Source organism: Hypanus sabinus, chromosome 17 (genome assembly GCF_030144855.1).
Source record: "Hypanus sabinus isolate sHypSab1 chromosome 17, sHypSab1.hap1, whole genome shotgun sequence".
In the NCBI taxonomy this organism is placed as follows: domain Eukaryota; kingdom Metazoa; phylum Chordata; class Chondrichthyes; order Myliobatiformes; family Dasyatidae; genus Hypanus; species Hypanus sabinus.
Genome location: NC_082722.1, coordinates 83834031 through 83854039, shown reverse-complemented (window position 1 = coordinate 83854039; position 20009 = coordinate 83834031). Strand labels below are relative to the sequence as shown.

Genomic DNA, 20009 nt, shown 5'->3' with positions numbered 1-20009 from the left:
ATTGAAGAATACAGTAGAACAGAGTAATCTAGGAATAATGGTGCATAGTTCCCTGAAGGTGGAATCTCATGTGGATAGGGTGGTGAAGAAAGCTTTTGGTATGCTGGCCTTTATAAATCAGAGCATTGAGTATAGGAGTTGGGATGTAATGTTAAAATTGTACAAGGCTTTGTTGAGGCCAAATTTGGAGTATTGTGTACAGTTCTGGTCACCAAATTATAGGGAAGCTGTCAACAAATTAGAGAGAGTACAGAGGAGATTTACTAGAATGTTATCTGGTTTTCAGGACCTAAATTACAGAGAAAGGTTGAACAAGTTAGATCTTTATTCTTTGGAGCATAGAAGGTTGAGGGGGGACTTGATAGAGGTATTTAAAATTATGAGGGGGATAGATAGAGTTGACGTGGATAGGCTTTTTCCATTGAGAGTAGGGGAGATTCAAACAAGAGGACATGAGTTGAGAGTTAAGGGGCAAAAGTTTAAGGGTAACACGAGGGAATTTCTTTACTCAGAGAGTGATAGCTGTGTGGAATGATCTTCCAGTAAAAGTGGTAGAGGCAGGTTCTGTATTGTCATTTGAAGTAAAATTGGATGGGTATATGGACATGAAAGGAATGAAGGGTTATGGGCTGAGTGCGGACCAGTGGGACTAGGTGAGAGTAAGTGTTCGGCACGGACTAGAAGGGCTGAGATGGCCTGTTTCCGTGCTGTAATTGTTATATGGTTATATGGGGCCGTGAGGCAACAGCTTCACCCACTGTGCCTACTGATGGTGACTCTCATTCCAGGGATGTAATCCGTATGCACAGACTGGCCGAAGTAAGCTGCAGAGCCACCGGGTCACACTCAACCAGCAGATCATCAAAGCGATGCGCCTACGGGCAGGCGCAGAAAACCTGCTGCGGTAAGTCCACACCTGTGTGCTACATCCATGTCCCTCTGGCTGGCTGAGTCTCCATCTACTCCTTTCTACTGACATTCGCGGGCAAAGGGCATTTGGCAAAAGCAAGAAAGCCAGGAAATCTGGGAGTTAGAGAGCGTGTCTCACAAAGAAAGGTTGAAATTACTAGGAGCTTTAGAGAGGGTGCAGTGGAGATTCACCAGGAAGCGGCCTGGATTAGAGTGCATGTCTCATGAGGATAGGTTGATAGGCATAGAAGATCGAGTGGACAGCCAAGAGACTTTTCCCCAGGGTGGAATACAAGGGGGCATAATTTTTAGGTGATTGGAGGAAAGTATAGGAGGGATGTCAGAAGTAACTTTTTTACACATTGAGTTGGAACACGCTGTCAGGGGTGGTGGTAAAGGTAGGGACCTTCGAGTGTCTTAGGCTGGTTGATAGTCAAATGAGGGGCTGTGTAGGAGGGAAGGGTTAGATTGATCTTAGAGTTAAAAGGCTGGCACAACATTATGGACTGCAGGGCCAGTGAGTCGGCAGGCAGCGGGGTGGAGGGGAGGGCGAGGGAGGTGGCAGGCAGCGGGGTGGAGGGGAGGGCGAGGGAGGTGGCAGGCAGCGGGGTGGAGGGGAGGGCGAGGGAGGTGGCAGGCAGCGGGGTGGAGGGGAGGGCCAGTGAGTCGGCAGGCAGCGGGGTGGAGGGGAGGGCGAGGGAGGTGGCAGATGGAAGGGCAGAGATGGAGAGAGGGTTGAGGGGTGGGGAGCAATTTGTGGGTTGGGGACGATAGGTTGGACTCTCCTGGTTTTCCAGAATGATCCTCCGTTTAGGTAGCTGGTGGGGGGGGTGGGGTTGACAACAGGAGTGAAGGTTGAGGAGGGGTGTGGGGAGCAAACAGAAGGTGGGCTACTTGCTCTCTTGGTGTTCCAGGGCGACAGACAACCCCCATGTCCGAGAGGTGGCTCTACTGGAGCTGAGCTTCGTCAACTCCAACCTGCAGCTGCTGAAGGAGGAGCTTGAAGGGTTAAACGGATCGGTGGAGGTCTACCAGAGCGAGCAGTGAGTGTCGGCATTGTGGGAGAGGGTGCGGCAGTGCAGGGGTTAAACAGTTTGGTAAGGATCTGCCAATGTAAACAGTGAGTGCCCACGCCGGGGAGGGGGAGCGTGAGGGTCTGCGTGAGTGTGTATGGTGATGGAGTGAGAGTTTGGGAGAAGCAGAGCCAGGCTGCTCTTAGTAGTGTCCCAGTAAGCGGTCGATGGGCAGTCCCATGTCCCGATCAGTGAGCGGTCAGCAAATGGTCCCTTGTCTCAGTCAGTGAGCGGTCGGTGGTCGGCCCTGTGTCCCTGTCAGTGAGTGGTCAGCAAATGGTCCCATGTATCAGTGAGTGAGCGGTCAGCAAATGGTCCCATGTATCGGTCAGTGAGTGGTCAGCAAATGGTCCCGTGTATCAGTGAGTGAGTGGTCAGCAAATGGTCCCATGTATCGGTCAGTGAGTGGTCAGCAAATGGTCCCATGTATCAGTGAGTGACCGGTCAGCAAATAGTCCCATGTATCGGTCAGTGAGCGTTCAGCAGATGGTCCCATTTATCGGTCAGTGAGCGGTCAGCAAATGGTCCCATTTATCGGTCAGTGAGCGGTCAGCAGATGGTCCCATGTATCGGTCAGTGAGCGGTCAGCAAATGGTCCCATGTATCGGTCAGTGAGCGGTCAGCAGATGGTCCCATGTATCGGTCAGTGAGCGGTCAGCAAATGGTCCCATGTATCGGTCAGTGAGCGGTCAGCAGATGGTCCCATGTATCGGTCAGTGAGCGGTCAGCAAATGGTCCCATTTATCGGTCAGTGAGCGGTCAGCAAATGGTCCCGTGTATCGGTCAGTGAGCGTTCAGCAGATGGTCCCATTTATCGGTCAGTGAGCGGTCAGCAGATGGTCCCATGTATCGGTCAGTGAGCGGTCAGCAAATGGTCCCATGTATCAGTCAGTGAGCGGTCAGCAAATGGTCACATGTATCAGTGAGTGAGCGGTCAGCAAATGGTCCCATGTATCGGTCAGTGAGCGGTCAGCAGATGGTCCCATGTATCAGTGAGTGAGCGGTCAGCAAATGGTCCCGTGTATCAGTGAGCGGTCAGCAAATGGCCCCGTATCCAGGTCAGTGAGCGGTCAGCAAATGGTCCCATGTATCAGTGAGCGGTCAGCAGATGGTCCAGTGTATCGGTCAGTGAGCGGTCAGCAAATGGTCCCATGTATCAGTCAGTGAGCGGTCAGCAAATGGCCCCGTATCCGGGTCAGTGAGCGGTCAGCAAATGGTCCCATGTATCAGTGAGCGGTCAGCAGATGGTCCAGTGTATCGGTCAGTGAGCGGTCAGCAAATGGTCCCATGTATCAGTCAGTGAGCGGTCAGCAAATGGTCACATGTATCAGTCAGTGAGCGGTCAGCAAATGGTCCCATGTATCAGTGAGCGGTCAGCAAATGGTCCCATGTATCAGTCAGTGAGCAGTCAGCAAATGGTCACATGTATCAGTCAGTGAGCGGTCAGCAAATGGTCCCATGTATCAGTGAGCGGTCAGCAAATGGTCCCGTGTATCAGTGAGCGGTCAGCAGATGGTCCCATGTATCAGTCAGTGAGCGGTCAGCAAATGGTCCCATGTATCAGTGAGTGAGCGCTCAGCAAATGGTCCCATGTATCAGTCAGTGAGCGGTCAGCAAATGGTCCCATGTATCAGTGAGCGGTCAGCAAATGGTCCCGTGTATCAGTGAGCGGTCAGCAAATGGTCCCATGTATCAGTGAGTGAGCGGTCAGCAAATGGTCCCATGTATCGGTCAGTGAGCGGTCAGCAGATGTTCCCATGTATCGGTCAGTGAGCGGTCAGCACAGTACCGTGTCCCGGTCGGTGAGCGGTCGGCACAGTACCGTGGCCCGGTCAGTGAGCAGTGAGCGGGCGGCCTGTGTCCCGGTCAGTGAGCGGTCGGCACAGTACCGTGTCCCGGTCAGTGAGCAGTCAGCACAGTACCGTGTCCCGGTCAGTGAGCAGTCAGCACAGTACCGTGTCCCGGTCAGTGAGCAGTCGGCACAGTACCGTGTCCCGGTCAGTGAGCAGTCGGCACAGTACCGTGTCCCGGTCAGTGAGCAGTCGGCACAGTACCGTGTCCCGGTCAGTGAGCGGTCGGCACAGTACCGTGTCCCGGTCAGTGAGCGGTCGGCACAGAACCGTGTCCCGGTCTGTGAGCAGTCGGCACAGTACAGTGTCCAGGTCAGTGGGCGGTCGGCACAGTACAGTGTCCCGGTCAGTGAGCGGTCGGCACAGTACCGTGTCACGGTCAGTGAGCAGTCAGCACAGTACCGTGTCCCGGTCAGTGAGCAGTCAGCACAGTACCTTGTCCCGGTCGGTGGGCGGTCGGCACAGTACCGTGTCCCGGTCGGTGGGCGGTCGGCACAGTACCGTGTCCCGGTCGGTGGGCGGTCGGCACAGTACCGTGTCACGGTCAGTGAGCGGTCGGCACAGTACCGTGTCCCGGTCGGTGGGCGGTCGGCACAGTACCATGTCCCGGTCGGTGGGCGGTCGGCACAGTACCGTGTCCCGGTCGGTGGGCGGTCGGCACAGTACCGTGTCACGGTCAGTGAGCGGTCGGCACAGTAACGTGTACCGGTCAGTGAGCAGTGAGCAGGCGGCCCGTGTCCCGGTCAATGAGCGGTCAGCACAGTACCGTGTCCCGGTCAGTGGGCAGTCAGCACAGTCCTGTGTCCCGGTCAGTGAACGTGCGGCCCGTGTCCCGGTCAGTGTGCGGTCGGCACAGTACTGTGTCCCGGTCAGTGGGCAGTCAGCACAGTCCTGTGTCCCGGTCAGTGAGCGTGCGGCCCGTGTCCCGGTCGGTGAGCGGTTGGCACAGTACCGTGTCCTGGTCGGTGAACGGTCGGCACAGTACCGTGTCCCGGTCGGTGAACGGTCGGCACAGTACCGTGTCCCGGTCAGTGAGCGGTCGGCACAGTACCGTGTCCCGGTCAGTGAGCGGTCGGCACAGTACCGTGTCCCGGTCAGTGAGTGGTCGGCACAGTACCGTGTCCCGGTCAGTGGGCGGTCAGCTTGCGGCCCGTGTCCCGGTCAGTGAGCGGTCGGCACAGTACCTTGTCCCGGTCAGTGAGAGGTCGGTGCTGTACCGTGTCCCGGTCAGTGAGCAGTCGGCACAGTACCATGTCCCGGTCAGTGGGCGGTCGGCACAGTACCGTGTCCCGGTCGGTGAGCGGTCGGCACATTACCGTGTCCCGGTCAGTGAGCGGTCGGCACATTACCGTGTCCCGGTCAGTGAGCGGTCGGCACATTACCGTGTCCCGGTCAGTGAGCGGTCGGCACATTACCGTGTCCCGGTCGGTGAGCGGTCGGCACATTACCGTGTCCCGGTCGGTGAGCGGTCGGCACATTATCGTGTCCCGGTCGGTGAGCGGTCGGCACATTACCGTGTCCCGGTCAGTGAGCGGTCAGCACAGTAACGTTTCCCGGTCAGTGAGCGGTCGGCACATTACCATGTCCCGGTCGGTGAGCGGTCGGCACATTACCGTGTCCCGGTCAGTGAGCGGTCGGCACATTACCGTGTCCCTTTCAGTGGGCGGTCGGCACAGTACCGTGTCCCAGTCAGCGGGCGGTCGGCACAGTACCGTGTCCCGGTCAGCGAGCGGTGGGCACAGTACCGTGTCCCGGTCAGTGGGCAGTCGGCACAGTCCTGTGTCCCGGTCAGTGAGCGTGCGGCCCGTGTCCCAGTCAGTGGGCGGTCGGCACAGTACCATGTCCCGGTCGGTGAGCGGTTGGCACAGTACTGTGTCCCGGTCAGTGGGCGGTCAGCTTGCGGCCCGTGTCCCGGTCAGTGAGCGGTCGGCACAGTAACGTTTCCCGGTCAGTGAGCGGTCGGCACATTACCGTGTCCTGGTCGGTGAGCAGTGAGCGGGCGGCCCGTGTCCCGGTCAGTGGGCGGTCGGCACAGTACCGTGTCCCGGTCGGTGGGCGGTCGGCACAGTACCGTGTCCCGGTCGGTGAGCAGTGAGCGGGCGGCCCGTGTCCCGGTCAGTGGGCGGTCGGCACAGTACCGTGTCCCTGTCGGTGGGCGGTCGGCACAGTACCGTGTCCCGGTCAGTGAGCGGTCGGCACAGTACCGTGTCCCGGTCAGTGAGCGGTCGGCACAGTACCGTGTCCCGGTCAGTGAGCGGTCGGCACAGTACCGTGTCCCGGTCAGTGAGCGGTCGGCACAGTACCGTGTCCCGGTCAGTGAGCGGTCGGCACAGTACCGTATCCCGGTCAGTGAGCGGTCGGCACAGTACCGTGTTCCGGTCAGTGAGCGGTCGGCACAGTACCGTGTCCCGGTCAGTGGGCGGTCGGCACAGTACCGTGTCCCGGTCAGTGGGCGGTCGGCACAGTACCGTGTCCCGGTCAGTGAGCGGTCAGCACAGTACCGTGTCCCGGTCAGTGAGCGGTCGGCACAGTACCGTGTCCCGGTCGGTGAGCAGTGAGCGGGTGGCCCGTGTCCCGGTCAATGAGCAGTCAGCACAGTACCGTGTCCCGGTCAGTGGGCAGTCAGCACAGTCCTGTGTCCCGGTCAGTGAGCGTGCGGCCCGTGTCCCGGTCAGTGGGCGGTCGGCACAGTACCGTGTCCCGGTCGGTGAGCGGTTGGCACAGTACCGTGTCCCGGTCCGTGAGCGGTCGGCACAGTACCGTGTCCCGTTCGGTGAGCAGTGAGCGGGCAGCCCGTGTCCCGGTCAGTGGGCGGTCGGCACAGTACCGTGTCCCGGTCGGTGAGCAGTGAGCGGGCGGCCCGTGTCCCGGTCAGTGGGCGGTCGGCACAGTACCGTGTCCCGGTCAGTGAGCGGTCGGCACAGTACCGTGTCACGGTCAGTGAGCGGTCGGCACAGTACCGTGTTCGGGTCAGTGGGCGGTCGGCACAGTACCGTGTCCCGGTCGGTGAGCAGTGAGCGGGCGGCCCGTGTCCCGGTCAGTGGGCAGTCAGCACAGTCCTGTGTCCCGGTCAGTGGGCGGTCGGCACAGTACCGTGTCCCGGTCAGTGAGCGGTCGGCACAGTACAGTGTCCTGGTCAGTGAGCGGTCGGCACAGTACCATGTCCCGGTCAGTGAGCGGTCGGCACATTACCGTGTCCCGGTCGGTGAGCGGTCGGCACATTACCGTGTCCCGGTCAGTGAGCGGTCGGCACATTACCGTGTCCCTTTCAGTGGGCGGTCGGCACAGTACCGTGTCCCAGTCAGCGGGCGGTCGGCACAGTACCGTGTCCCGGTCAGCGAGCGGTGGGCACAGTACCGTGTCCCGGTCAGTGGGCAGTCGGCACAGTCCTGTGTCCCGGTCAGTGAGCGTGCGGCCCGTGTCCCAGTCAGTGGGCGGTCGGCACAGTACCGTGTCCCGGTCGGTGAGCGGTTGGCACAGTACTGTGTCCCGGTCAGTGGGCGGTCAGCTTGCGGCCCGTGTCCCGGTCAGTGAGCGGTCGGCACAGTAACGTTTCCCGGTCAGTGAGCGGTCGGCACATTACCGTGTCCTGGTCGGTGAGCAGTGAGCGGGCGGCCCGTGTCCCGGTCAGTGAGCGGTTGGCACAGTACTGTGTCCCGGTCAGTGGGCGGTCAGCTTGCGGCCCGTGTCCCGGTCAGTGAGCGGTCGGCACAGTAACGTTTCCCGGTCAGTGAGCGGTCGGCACATTACCGTGTCCTGGTCGGTGAGCAGTGAGCGGGCGGCCCGTGTCCCGGTCAGTGGGCGGTCGGCACAGTACCGTGTCCCGGTCAGTGAGCGGTCGGCACAGTACCGTGTCCCGGTCAGTGAGCGGTCGGCACAGTACCGTGTCCCGGTCAGTGAGCGGTCGGCACAGTACCGTGTCCCGGTCAGTGAGCGGTCGGCACAGTACCGCATCCCGGTCAGTGAGCGGTCGGCACAGTACCGTATCCCGGTCAGTGAGCGGTCGGCACAGTACCGTGTCCCGGTCAGTGAGCGGTCGGCACAGTACCGTGTCCCGGTCAGTGGGCGGTCGGCACAGTACCGTGTCCCGGTCAGTGGGCGGTCGGCACAGTACCGTGTCCCGGTCAGTGAGCGGTCGGCACAGTACCGTGTCCCGGTCGGTGAGCAGTGAGCGGGTGGCCCGTGTCCCGGTCAATGAGCAGTCAGCACAGTACCGTGTCCCGGTCAGTGGGCAGTCAGCACAGTCCTGTGTCCCGGTCAGTGAGCGTGCGGCCCGTGTCCCGGTCAGTGGGCGGTCGGCACAGTACCGTGTCCCGGTCGGTGAGCGGTTGGCACAGTACCGTGTCCCGGTCCGTGAGCGGTCGGCACAGTACCGTGTCCCGTTCGGTGAGCAGTGAGCGGGCAGCCCGTGTCCCGGTCAGTGGGCGGTCGGCACAGTACCGTGTCCCGGTCGGTGAGCAGTGAGCGGGCGGCCCGTGTCCCGGTCAGTGGGCGGTCGGCACAGTACCGTGTCCCGGTCAGTGAGCGGTCGGCACAGTACCGTGTCACGGTCAGTGAGCGGTCGGCACAGTACCGTGTTCGGGTCAGTGGGCGGTCGGCACAGTACCGTGTCCCGGTCGGTGAGCAGTGAGCGGGCGGCCCGTGTCCCGGTCAGTGGGCAGTCAGCACAGTCCTGTGTCCCGGTCAGTGGGCGGTCGGCACAGTACCGTGTCCCGGTCAGTGAGCGGTCGGCACAGTACAGTGTCCTGGTCAGTGAGCGGTCGGCACAGTACCATGTCCCGGTCAGTGGGCGGTCGGCACAGTACCGTGTCCCGGTCAGTGGGCAGTCAGCACAGTCCTGTGTCCCGGTCAGTGAGCGGTCGGCACAGTACCATGTCCCGGTCGGTGGGCGGTCGGCACAGTACAGTGTCCCGGTCAGTGAGCGGGCGGCCCGTGTCCCGGTCAGTGGGCGGTCGGCACAGTACCGTGTTCCGGTCAGTGAGCGGTCGGCACAGTACCGTGTTCCGTTCGGTGAGCAGTGAGCGGGCAGCCCGTGTCCCGGTCAGTGGGCGGTCGGCACAGTACCGTGTCCCGGTCAGTGGGCGGTCGGCACAGTACCGTGTTCCGTTCGGTGAGCAGTGTGCGGGCAGCCCATGTCCCGGTCAGTGGGCGGTCGGCACAGTACCGTGTCCCGGTCGGTGAGCAGTGAGCGGGCGGCCCGTGTCCCGGTCAGTGGGCGGTCAGCACAGTACCGTGTCCCGGTCAGCGAGCGGTCGGCACAGTACCGTGTCCCGGTCAGTGGGCGGTCGGCACAGTACCGTGTCCCGGTCGGTGAGCAGTGAGCGGGCGGCCCGTGTCCCGGTCAGTGGGCGGTCGGCACAGTACCGTGTCCCGGTCAGCGAGCGGTCGGCACAGTACCGTGTCCCGGTCAGTGGGCGGTCGGCACAGTACCGTGTCCCGGTCAGTGGGCGGTCGGCACAGTACCGTGTCCCGGTCAGTGAGCGGTCGGCACAGTACCGTGTCCCGGTCAGTGAGCAGTGAGCGTGCGGCCCGTGTCCCGGTCAGTGGGCGGTCAGCACAGTACCGTGTCCCGGTCAGTGAGCGGTCGGCACAGTACCGTGTCCCGGTCAGTGAGCGGTCGGCACAGTACCGTGTCCCGGTCAGTGAGCGGTCGGCACAGTACCGTGTCCCAGTCGGTGAGCAGTGAGCGTGCGGCCCGTGTCCCGGTCAGTGGGCGGTCGGCACAGTATCGTGTCCCGGTCAGTGAGCGATCGGCACAGTACCGTGTCCCGGTCAGTGAGCGGTCGGCACAGTACCGTGTCCCAGTCAGTGAGCGGTCGGCACAGTACCGTGTCCCGGTCAGTGGGCGGTCGGCACAGTACCGTGTCCCGGTCGGTGAGCAGTGAGCGTGCGGCCCGTGTCCCGGTCAGTGGGCGGTCGGCACAGTACCGTGTCCCGGTCAGTGAGCGGTCGGCACAGTACCGTGTCCCGGTCAGTGGGCGGTCGGCACAGTACCGTGTCCCGGTCAGTGAGCGGTCGGCACAGTACCGTGTCCCGGTCAGTGAGCGGTCGGCACAGTACCGTGTCCCGGTCAGTGAGCAGTCGGCACCATACCGTGTCCCGGTCAGTGGGCAGTCGGCACAGTACCGTGTCCCGGTCAGTGAGCAGTCAGGACAGTACCATGTCCCGGTCAGTGGGCAGTCGGCACAGTACCGTGTCCCGGTCAGTGAGCAGTCAGCGGGCTGCCCGTGTCCCAGTCGGTGAGCAGTCAGCGGGCGGCCCGTGTCCCGGTCAGTGAGCGGTCGGCACAGTACCGTGTCCCGGTCAGTGAGCAGTCAGCTGGCAGCCCGTGTCCCAGTCTGTGAGCAGTCAGCGGGCGGCCTGTGCCCTGGTCAGTGAGCGGTCGGCACAATACCGTGTCTCGGTCGCTGAGCAGTGAGCGGGTGGCAGGTGGCTCCATGTCCCAGGGAACAAGTGGTCAGAGGGTGGCCCCATGTCCCGGTCAATGAGTGGCCCTATTTTCTAGCCAAACTGATGTTCTCTCTGTCCACAGGCAGGATCTCTGTTTCCCCCTCATTCCTCTGGGCCTGAAGGAAACCAAGGAGGTGGACTTTGTAGCTCCACTGAAGGTCAGTCTGGGTGGTAGGTGTGGGGGCTAGTTCCATGAGGGAGGTCATGGTTAAGTTGAAGGCGGGAAGGGGTAAGTGGGGTCACCGGGCAGGTGTGGAGGAACAGTTCTCAGGGTGGGGTTGGGGGTGGTGTAGAGGATGTGTATTGGTATGGAGGAGTGGGATTGGTTGTGGGTTGTCATTGGGTTCTAACATTATCTCCCCGGTTTCCCCCTCCTCTACTTGATCCACCACCCATGTCTGAGGTTGAATTATATTTAAAGCAGACATTAACCCTTGATGGGCCAAGTGGACTAATCCTGTTCCTGTGTTTTATGAACTTATGAAAGGATCCAGGATTGGGGTCAAAAAGGGGCAAGGTGGGTCTCAGTTCACAGGAAGTGTGATTCTGAATCTGGACTGTGATTGACTGCTTCTGAGATTTTGCAGATTGGGACAGTAGAGGAGTGAGGAGCAGAATGGATGTGGTGGGCTCTTCGCTGGCCTATGCTGGGAGAGAGTAAAAATGAAACGCAATGTTTCAGGAACAGTTTCTTCCTCTCCGCCATCAGATCTCTGAACAAGCAATGAACCCATGAACACCACCTCACTATTTTTTGCTCTCTTTTTGTACTAGTTATTTAATTTAATTTTTTAAAAATATAGAGTGGATTCCTGTTAATTGAGACACATCGGGATGAGTACATTTTGGCCTAATTAGCTGAAGTTTCATGGGAATAGTTAAAACGATAATAAAATACAAACTACCATTTAACTAACAAATTATGTATTTAAGTGAAATACAAAACAATGTAGAACACTACCAATAGTATTTCAGTACTATAAAACTGTGTATTAGTTCCTGATAGTTATTGACAGAGGAATTCATCTGATGTGCGCTGCTGTGTTTTTTTGATTGAATATAAATCAGCACAGACACATAGTGTAAATAGAGGACTGCTTTCATACAATACTTTTGAAATTTGCTTCCTCCAAATCTTCATTTTCATTGTATCATTCAAGATGATTGGTGATACCTTCAAATTCTTCGTAGTTACTAACTTGTTGAAGTAGTGAAATTGTTTCATTTTCACTCCTGGCCATTACTGACATCTCCAACCCTGAATGATTGAAACCACAGTCAGCAAAACAGTTCTGAATTGTCTTACTTTCTCTTCAACTATCAGTACCAAAAATCACTTTTTTAATCACAAATTTTTATTGCAACACTTAACAAATTACGTTCAATACAACCAGTTGCCCCGATTACATTTTGACTGTTTAACCCAGTGACCCCCACAACCCTCATCCCTCCCCCCTCCACCCCTCTCTCTCCCCCCCACCCATCTCCCTTCCACCAACCTACTGAATAGTAGTGCATACACAGACAGAGCATTCCTATTTTAACAGGAGATATTTTAAGTTAGATACCAAATTTGTCCACATTAAGATTGTGTTTGGTCGTGCATCATTTATTCTTGCTGATGATAATTCCAGGTAAGAAATGTCCGAAAAGCCCCGAAGCCAGTGAGTACTTGAAATATCATGGGGAGGTTTCCAACGCTGGACTACAATCTTCTTAGCTGCAGTCAGGCCTTCCAGCCAGATTTTGCATTTTTTTCCGTAAGGGAAGGTGGGAGTTATCATTTAGAAGATGTACAGCGGGGTCCATTGGTAATTGTGCCCCCGTTAGTTCTGTAAGAGTACGTACTGATGACCTTCCACCACAAACCAAAAATCCCTGGACATTCCCATATAACATGCATAAAAGAGCCAATGGTTCCGTGGGGGCAAAATGAACAGTATGGGTCAGGAACCAGTCCCATTTGATGTCTAATTCTTGGTGTTAGATATGCTCTATGACAAAATTTCAAGTGTATATACCAATGATTTGGGTCTTTTGAAGCACTGGCAGAATTATCCCAAATTGCATCCCAGTCAAAGTCTTGTCCCAATTCAGATATGTCCCTATCCCAGGCTTTTATTCCTGATGTGGGCATATATTTCTGGGAGTTTAATTTATCATAGATAGATGACACTATCTGTCTAGGAGCGTATCAGCATATTATCCTCCACAACTTCTGCACCTTCAACAAGACCGCACCACCAAGCACATCTTTCCCTCCCTACCCCTCTCAGCTTTTCGCAGGGATCGTTCCCTCCGCGACTACCTGGTCTGCACATCCCTCCCCACAGAACTCCCACCTGGCACTTATCCCTGCAAGCGCAAATGCTACACCTGTCCCCACACCTCCCCCCTTACCACCATTCCGGGCCCCAGACAGTCCTTCCAGGTGAGGCAACACTTCACCTGCGAGTCTGCTGTAGTCGTCTATTGCATCCGAGTGCTCCCAGTGCGGTCTCCTCTACATCGGCATGACCTGATACAGATTGCGGGACCGCTTCGTCGAGCTCCTCTGCTCCGTCCGTCACAATAGACAGGACCTCCCGGTTGCTACCCACTTCAACTCTGCCTCTCATTCCCATCTAGATATGTCCATACATGGCCTCCTCTACTGCCATGATGAGGCCAAACTCAGGTTGGAGGAGCAACACCTCATACCATCTGGGTAGCCTCCAGCCTGGTGGTATGAACATTGAATTCTCCAATTTCCGGTAATTCCCTTCCCCTCCCCCTTCCCCTATCCCAGGTCCCTCTCTGCCTCTCTCCCCTTTCAACTTTCTGCTTCTTTATCTCTACAGTTCTTTTATGCTTATCCCCTCCCCCTCCCCCCTTTATCTTTCCTCTGATTGGTTTTCCACCTGGCGCCTCTAGGCCCTACCCCTCCCCTATCTCTATTACTAGGCTCCGGCCCTCTCTTCTCCCCCATTCCTGATGAAGGGTCTTGGCCCGAAACGTTAGCTACTCTTTTCTCATGGATGCTGCCTGACCTGCTGAGTTCTTCCAGTGTTGTATACGTATTCTCTATCTTGGAGCACTCTGTATCCAACTTAAAATGGGATGTTCCTTTAAATCTGACCCCCAGGGAACCCCGTAGGCTTTACAAGCTGATCTTACTCTAAAGTAGAAGAAAAGAGAGTGTTTATCAATATTATTTCGAGATACCAGTTCTTGAAAGCTAAGGATAGTACTTGCCCCATTAAGTCAAGTCAAGTCACTTTTATTGGCATTTCGATCATAATTGCTGGTACAGTACATAGTAAAAATGAGACGACGTTTTTCAGGACCAGGGTGTTACATGACACAGTACAAAAACTAGACTGAACTACATGAAAAAACAACACAGAGAAAGCTACACTAGACTACAGACCTACACAGGACTGCGTAAAGTGCACAAAAACAGCGCAGGCATTACAATAAATAATAAACAGGACAGTAGGGCAAGTTGTCAGTCCAGGCTCTGGGTATTGAGGAGTCTGATCGCTTGGGGGAAGAAACTGTTACATAGTCTGGTCGTGAGAGCCTGAATGCTTCGGAGCCTTTTCCCAGACGGCAAGAGGGAGAAGAGATTGTATGAGGGGATATCTTGAAGAGTAGTAATACCTTTATCCTCCCAAGTTCTGTTAGTGAATGGTTTCCCCCCAGATAGAAAATGATTATTGTTCCATAATGGAGATGATTTGCACCATATGCTTTTAAATTTTAGGAATTGTTCTGCTGCTCTAAACACTTGTTGCATATGGGTTAAAATCGGACCGTAAAACAAATCATATTTTTCGGTAGACATACCTATAAGGAGAAAGTCCTTCAACCTTATTGGTGCTTTTAGCTCTTGTTTTATATTTTTCCATGACAAAACTTTATCCTCCTCCATCCAATAGCTAAGACTTTTTAATACAAATGCCCAGTGATACAGTTTAAAATTTGGACATGCCAATCCCCCATCTGATTTATTGAATTGTAGAGCAGACCACTTTATATTAGGTCGTTTACTATTCCAAACATAGCACTCTAGTAAGGTGTCCAGTTTTTGCCAATATTTTGCTGGAGGTGCAATTGGGATTGTTGAGCTGATAAAATTAATGCGGGGTAAGATGTTCATTTTAATGACTGATATACGGGCTGGGACTGATGCTGGCAGGTGTCTCCATTTATTAATATCCTCTTCTATTTTTTTTTCAAAATTAAAGAGTAATTTGTTTTAGCCACAGGTGATAGGGAAGTATTAACTTTAATACCCAAGTAGAGGACCTCATTTGTAACCGTAATCTGTGGAGGGAGAGACACCTTACTTTTATCTGTATTAATCAGCATCAGTGCTGATTTTGACAGATTAACGTATCCTGAAAGAAATCCAAATTGCTTCAGTGTTTTTAAAACATAGGGGAGAGTTTGTTGCCATATAAACTATATTTGCCTGCATAGAGTGATATTGAATGTGAAGTTGTACCCATTGTAATAGGGGAGATCTGAGGAGAGTTTCTAATTAAATGTGCAAGCGATTCAATAGATATAGTAAAAATTAAAGGAGACAAAGGGTCCCCTTGTCGTGTGCCCCGTCCAATGTCAAATAACTCTGAGAAACTCTGAGTGATGAGGTTGCTTTGACAAGTAAGGTGAAAATAAATCCAAAGGGTTTCTACAGTTATATTAATAGCAAAAGGATTGTGAGAGATAAAATTCAGCCTTGAATATAGTTGGTTGAATATAGTTGCTAATGAATGCAACTTTTTTTTACCTTGAATGGATGTACAGCAAAAAGCCAGACATCCTTCATTGTCGGAGCCAGTCCTTCCAATTGATACATTAATACTACATCTCATTAATATCAACTCCGTTAAAATGAGTACCATTAGCTGATGCCACAACAGGTTTATAAAAACGGTTTTGAACCCTGGGAATGTCATTACGTTTAAGACATGTTTCCTGTAACAGTGCAATATCTATTTTCTTTCTGCGTAAGAAATCTAAAACCTTTGAATGCTTGCAGGGAGAGTTTAATCCTCTAACATTAAATGATACAATAGTAAGATTTTCTAATTTGTTTGTGTTCTCATCTTCCCCTGGATCTGTTGTTGTAAGTTGGTGGTGGAGCCCTGAGTTACCCCCTACCCACCCCCCTTCCCATCACCCCCCCCCATTCAACCCTTTACTCTGTAACATCTGTGAGTGTCACTTAGCAATGTTAGACACTGAACATTAACTGCCCCCTCTAGCACCAACACGTCAGAAAGGCAAAGCGGTTTTCATAGACAATCAAATCAAAGAGACAAGAAAAAAAAATCTGGTCAAACCCATTAACCTATATAATTAAAGTCATTCCTGTCTCAAATATAATATAACACATATCAAGACCCCAACAGCTCTCTTGCAGGAGACTGTTGCTTTAATAGACCATCGCTTAGCGATGATGCCAGTGACATCCTATCTTGCGCCCAGGAACGTAAACAAGTCTACTGGAGACATAACCCGAAATGAGCATGTACAACTAAAGGTATTCAGAACACACTGCTGTTTTTCAGCTTCATTCTTGATGAAGTATGACATTTGGGTGTTTTGAATATCACCTTAGAAAGTAAAAGATAAAAAGTATATTCTAGGTGGACTTATATTACATTACCATGTTATCCTTGTACTAACAAGTTAACTGAGCCATTACCTTAAAACTCTGACCTGCAATACTCAGAAACAAACTGGCCCCTTAATTAACTAAATACAAAAGTGCATCGAATGATTTTCCAGTAAAAGAATAACCAGAAAACTTCACACCTAGGACGTTAAGTTGCCTGTGCCGGTTAGATTGCGCATACAGTCTGGTCTGAGCTCTTAATGCAGTTCCATCTCCTCCTGAGGAGCGTGTGGATTTTGCCCAGGGTCTTCTTCCATATCTCCCAGCACCGATGATCTCAGGGCATCTTTCATTTCCTCTGCCGAGTTGAATGACATCTTCATGCCCTTGATATTCACTCTCAAAATCACCGGGTATATGAGTCAAAGCCCTTCTATCGAAGCTTAGCGTGAATCTCCTTGTATCCCTGCTGTTCCTGCATCATACCAGGGCTGTAGTCAGCGAAGAACTGTAGCTGGGTGCCATCAGGGAGAGTAGGTTTGGCCTTTCTCACGCCCTCCAGGATAGCCTGCTGGGCGGTGTACTGTAGAACCCTAAAGACCATGGTCTGCGGTCTTGTTGGAAAAGACCCTATGTGCTCTATCGATCTCCAATGGAGTGCTGTGGGACTTTTTGAGCACTGGAATTCAATTAGGCAGCATCTCCTGAGGTAGGCGCTCAGATCGTCGTCCTCAGTGCCTGTCGGTAAGTTGACCAGCCGTACATTGTTTCTCCTGGATCCATCCTCCGAGTCATTTAACTTCTTCCATATCTTAGTCACCTCAGCGAGACAGGAGCTAGCATCTTTAAACAGCACCGTTTTTTGAACACAAGCACATGCAACTGATGCTATTTAAAAACTGTTCTCTGTAAGCGCAGTGTAGTGTCTAATGGCCACACAAGTTCATGCGACTGACACTAATTTTTGGCAACAATCTTCTGTCCCAATTAAGTGGCATCGTGTCCCAAATAAGTGTAGAGAATCCCGGCTACCTTCTCGATTTAGTTTTTGTTCTTTAAGAGTTGTCCCAAGTAAACAGCTGCTGCTATTAACCAATGGCCCAATTAACTGGAATCCAATGTATATACTTATTGTAATTCATAGCTTTTTTATTATGTTCTGCTGCTACAAAACAACAAATTTCAAAACATATACCAGTAATATTAAACCTAATTCTGCTTCTGAAAATGATGGTGGTACCTTCCTACCCATGTGTATAGTATCTACAGAAATATTTTATTTTAACTCCATTCCCAAGAAGAAAGCAGCTAGTAAAATGTTCCATTGCTCGGTCAACTGTGGGCTGGATTTGGGTGGGTTACACTGAGGCTGGTGTGAGGTGAGGTGGGAGTGGGGAAACAGTGAGACCCATAATGTCCCGTTTCATCCCCAGGACTTCATCCAGGAACATTACGGGGAAAATCCAGTTGACTTTGAGGATCAGATTTTTGACCTGATGGACCTGCGACAGGTGAGCTCCCCGATCCCCAGCACCCCTCCCTCTGACCATCACCCCTGCCCAACCCCACCCTCTGATTCTTGGTACACACCAGTGCACATTGCCATTTCTGATCCCCAGTACCCAACCCCATGCAGACCATAAAACAGAGCAGAATTAGGCCATTTGGCCCATCGAGTCTGCTCTGTCATTCCATCATGGATGATTTATTGTCCTTTTTCAACCTCATCCTCCTGCATTCTCTCCGTAACTTTTGACAGCCTGACTAATCAAGAACCTATCAATCTCCACTTTAAATATACACAATGACTTGGCCTCCATAACCATCTGTGGTAATGAATTCCACAGGTTTACCACTCTTTGACTAAAGAAATTAATCTTCACTTCCATTCTAAATGGATGTCCCTCTATTCTGAGGCTGCGTCCGCTGGTCCTAGACTCCGCCACTATAGGGAACATCCTCTCGACATTCACTCTATCTAGGCCTTTCAATACTTGATAGGTTTCAATGAGATTCCCCCCCCCCATTGTTCTAAACCAACAGGTGACATCCCTCACTTCCCACCCCCTCTGATCAGTTATGACATTCTGCCCATTCACTCTGTGCTGTCTGAGCTGCAGACCCATTCCCTACGTGTTTGTATCTTCCCCAGGCTCCCCACTCCATCCTCATTGATGTCACTCCATTGCTCTTGTCCATGACTTCTGATAAATCTGGTGTGTGTGGTTTCAGGCGACGCGAACCCCGAGCCGGAGTGAAGCAGGAGTGGAGTTACTGACTTCCTACTACTCCCAGCTCAGTCTGTTGGAAACCCGATTCTTCCTCTCCAGTCGCCACCCTGGCCTCTTCTTCACCTGGTGAGTGGTGTCTGTCACCCACCCCCCAACCCACCTCCCTCCCCATTCCACCCTGTCCAGACTCCTCTTCACCTGGTCTGTCACCCACCCCCCAACCCATCTCCCTCCCCATTCCACCCTGTCCAGACTCTTCTTCACCTGGTCTGTCACCCACCCCCCAACCCACCTCCCTCCCCATTCCACCCTGTCCAGACTCTTCTTCACCTGGTGAGTGGTGTCTGTCACCCACCCCCCAACCCACCTCCCTCCCCATTCCACCCTGTCCAGACTCTTCTTCACCTGGTGAGTGGTGTCTGTCACCCACCCCCCAACCCACCTCCCTCCCCATTCCACCCTGTCCAGACTCTTCTTCACCTGGTCTGTCACCCACCCCCCAACCCACCTCCCTCCCCATTCCACCCTGTCCAGACTCTTCTTCACCTGGTGAGTGGTGTCTGTCACCCACCCCCCAACCCACCTCCCTCCCCATTCCACCCTGTCCAGACTCTTCTTCACCTGGTCTGTCACCCACCCCCCAACCCACCTCCCTCCCCATTCCACCCTGTCCAGACTCTTCTTCACCTGGTGAGTGGTGTCTGTCACCCACCCCCCAACCCACCTCCCTCCCCATTCCACCCTGTCCAGACTCTTCTTCACCTGGTCTGTCACCCACCCCCCAACCCACCTCCCTCCCCATTCCACCCTGTCCAGACTCTTCTTCACCTGGTCTGTCACCCACCCCCCAACCCACCTCCCTCCCCATTCCACTCTGGTGTCTGCTCCCCTATGCCACCTGCCAACCTCCCATCCTCCAACCTCCCACCCTCCAGTCTAACCAACACCTTCCCACCTTCAATCCCTTTCTTATACCCAGTCAGTGATTGCCTACAGATTCTCCCTCCCTGCCCCTCGCTCTATCTCCTTGCCCCTCCCTACACCTCTCTCCCTCCTCCCACCCACCTGTAGCCAGACTGAGGGTGCTGCCTTTGCAGGTACGACTCGCTGACAGGTCTGCCACTCTGCCAGCAACACCTGTCCCTGGAGAAGGCTAGCGTGCTCTTCAACATCGCTGCTCTTCACACGCAGATCGGGGCCCGCACCGACCGCACCTCCACGGCCGGCCTCCACTATTCCATCTCTGCCTTCCAGAGCGCTGCAGGTCAGTATCCCACGGGATCTCCTCACACTTTCACCACAATCCCCAGTATCAACTCCCTTCCTCCCCCCACGGGATCTCCTCACACTTTCACCAAAATCCCCAGTATCAACTCACTCCCTCCCTCCCCCATGAGATCTCCTCACACTTTCACCAAAATCCCCAGTACCAACTCCCTCCCCCCCCACGGGATCTCCTCACACTTTCACTACAATCCCCAGTATCAACTCCCTCCCCCACGGGATCTCCTCACACTTTCACCACAAACCCCAGTATCAACTCCCTCCCCCCCCCCACGGGATCTCCTCACACTTTCACCACAATCCCCAGTATCAACTCCCTCCCCCCCCCACGGGATCTCCTCACACTTTCACTACAATCCCCAGTATCAACTCCCTCCCCCACGGGATCTCCTCACACTTTCACCACAAACCCCAGTATCAACTCCCTCCCCCCCCCCACGGGATCTCCTCACACTTTCACCACAATCCCCAGTATCAACTCCCTCCCCCCCCCACGGGATCTCCTCACACTTTCACCACAAACCCCAGTACCAATTCACTCCCCTCCCCACGGGATCTCCTCACACTTTCACCACAATCCCCAGTACCAATTCACTCCCCTCCC

At 54.2% G+C, this 20009-nt stretch overlaps 1 protein-coding gene across 1 annotated transcript in view; it reads left to right on the top strand.

Annotated features, from left to right (window-relative positions):
• Positions 1-20009, top strand: part of rhpn2 (rhophilin, Rho GTPase binding protein 2) — a 67527-nt gene that overhangs the window by 18901 nt on the left and 28617 nt on the right. Inside the window, exons 2-7 of the mRNA XM_059993359.1 lie at positions 789-904; positions 1824-1952; positions 10365-10440; positions 17324-17401; positions 18123-18247; positions 19219-19385. Of these exons, the coding sequence (XP_059849342.1) occupies positions 789-904; positions 1824-1952; positions 10365-10440; positions 17324-17401; positions 18123-18247; positions 19219-19385 (691 nt within the window). The remainder of the gene's footprint in view (positions 1-788; positions 905-1823; positions 1953-10364; positions 10441-17323; positions 17402-18122; positions 18248-19218; positions 19386-20009) is intronic.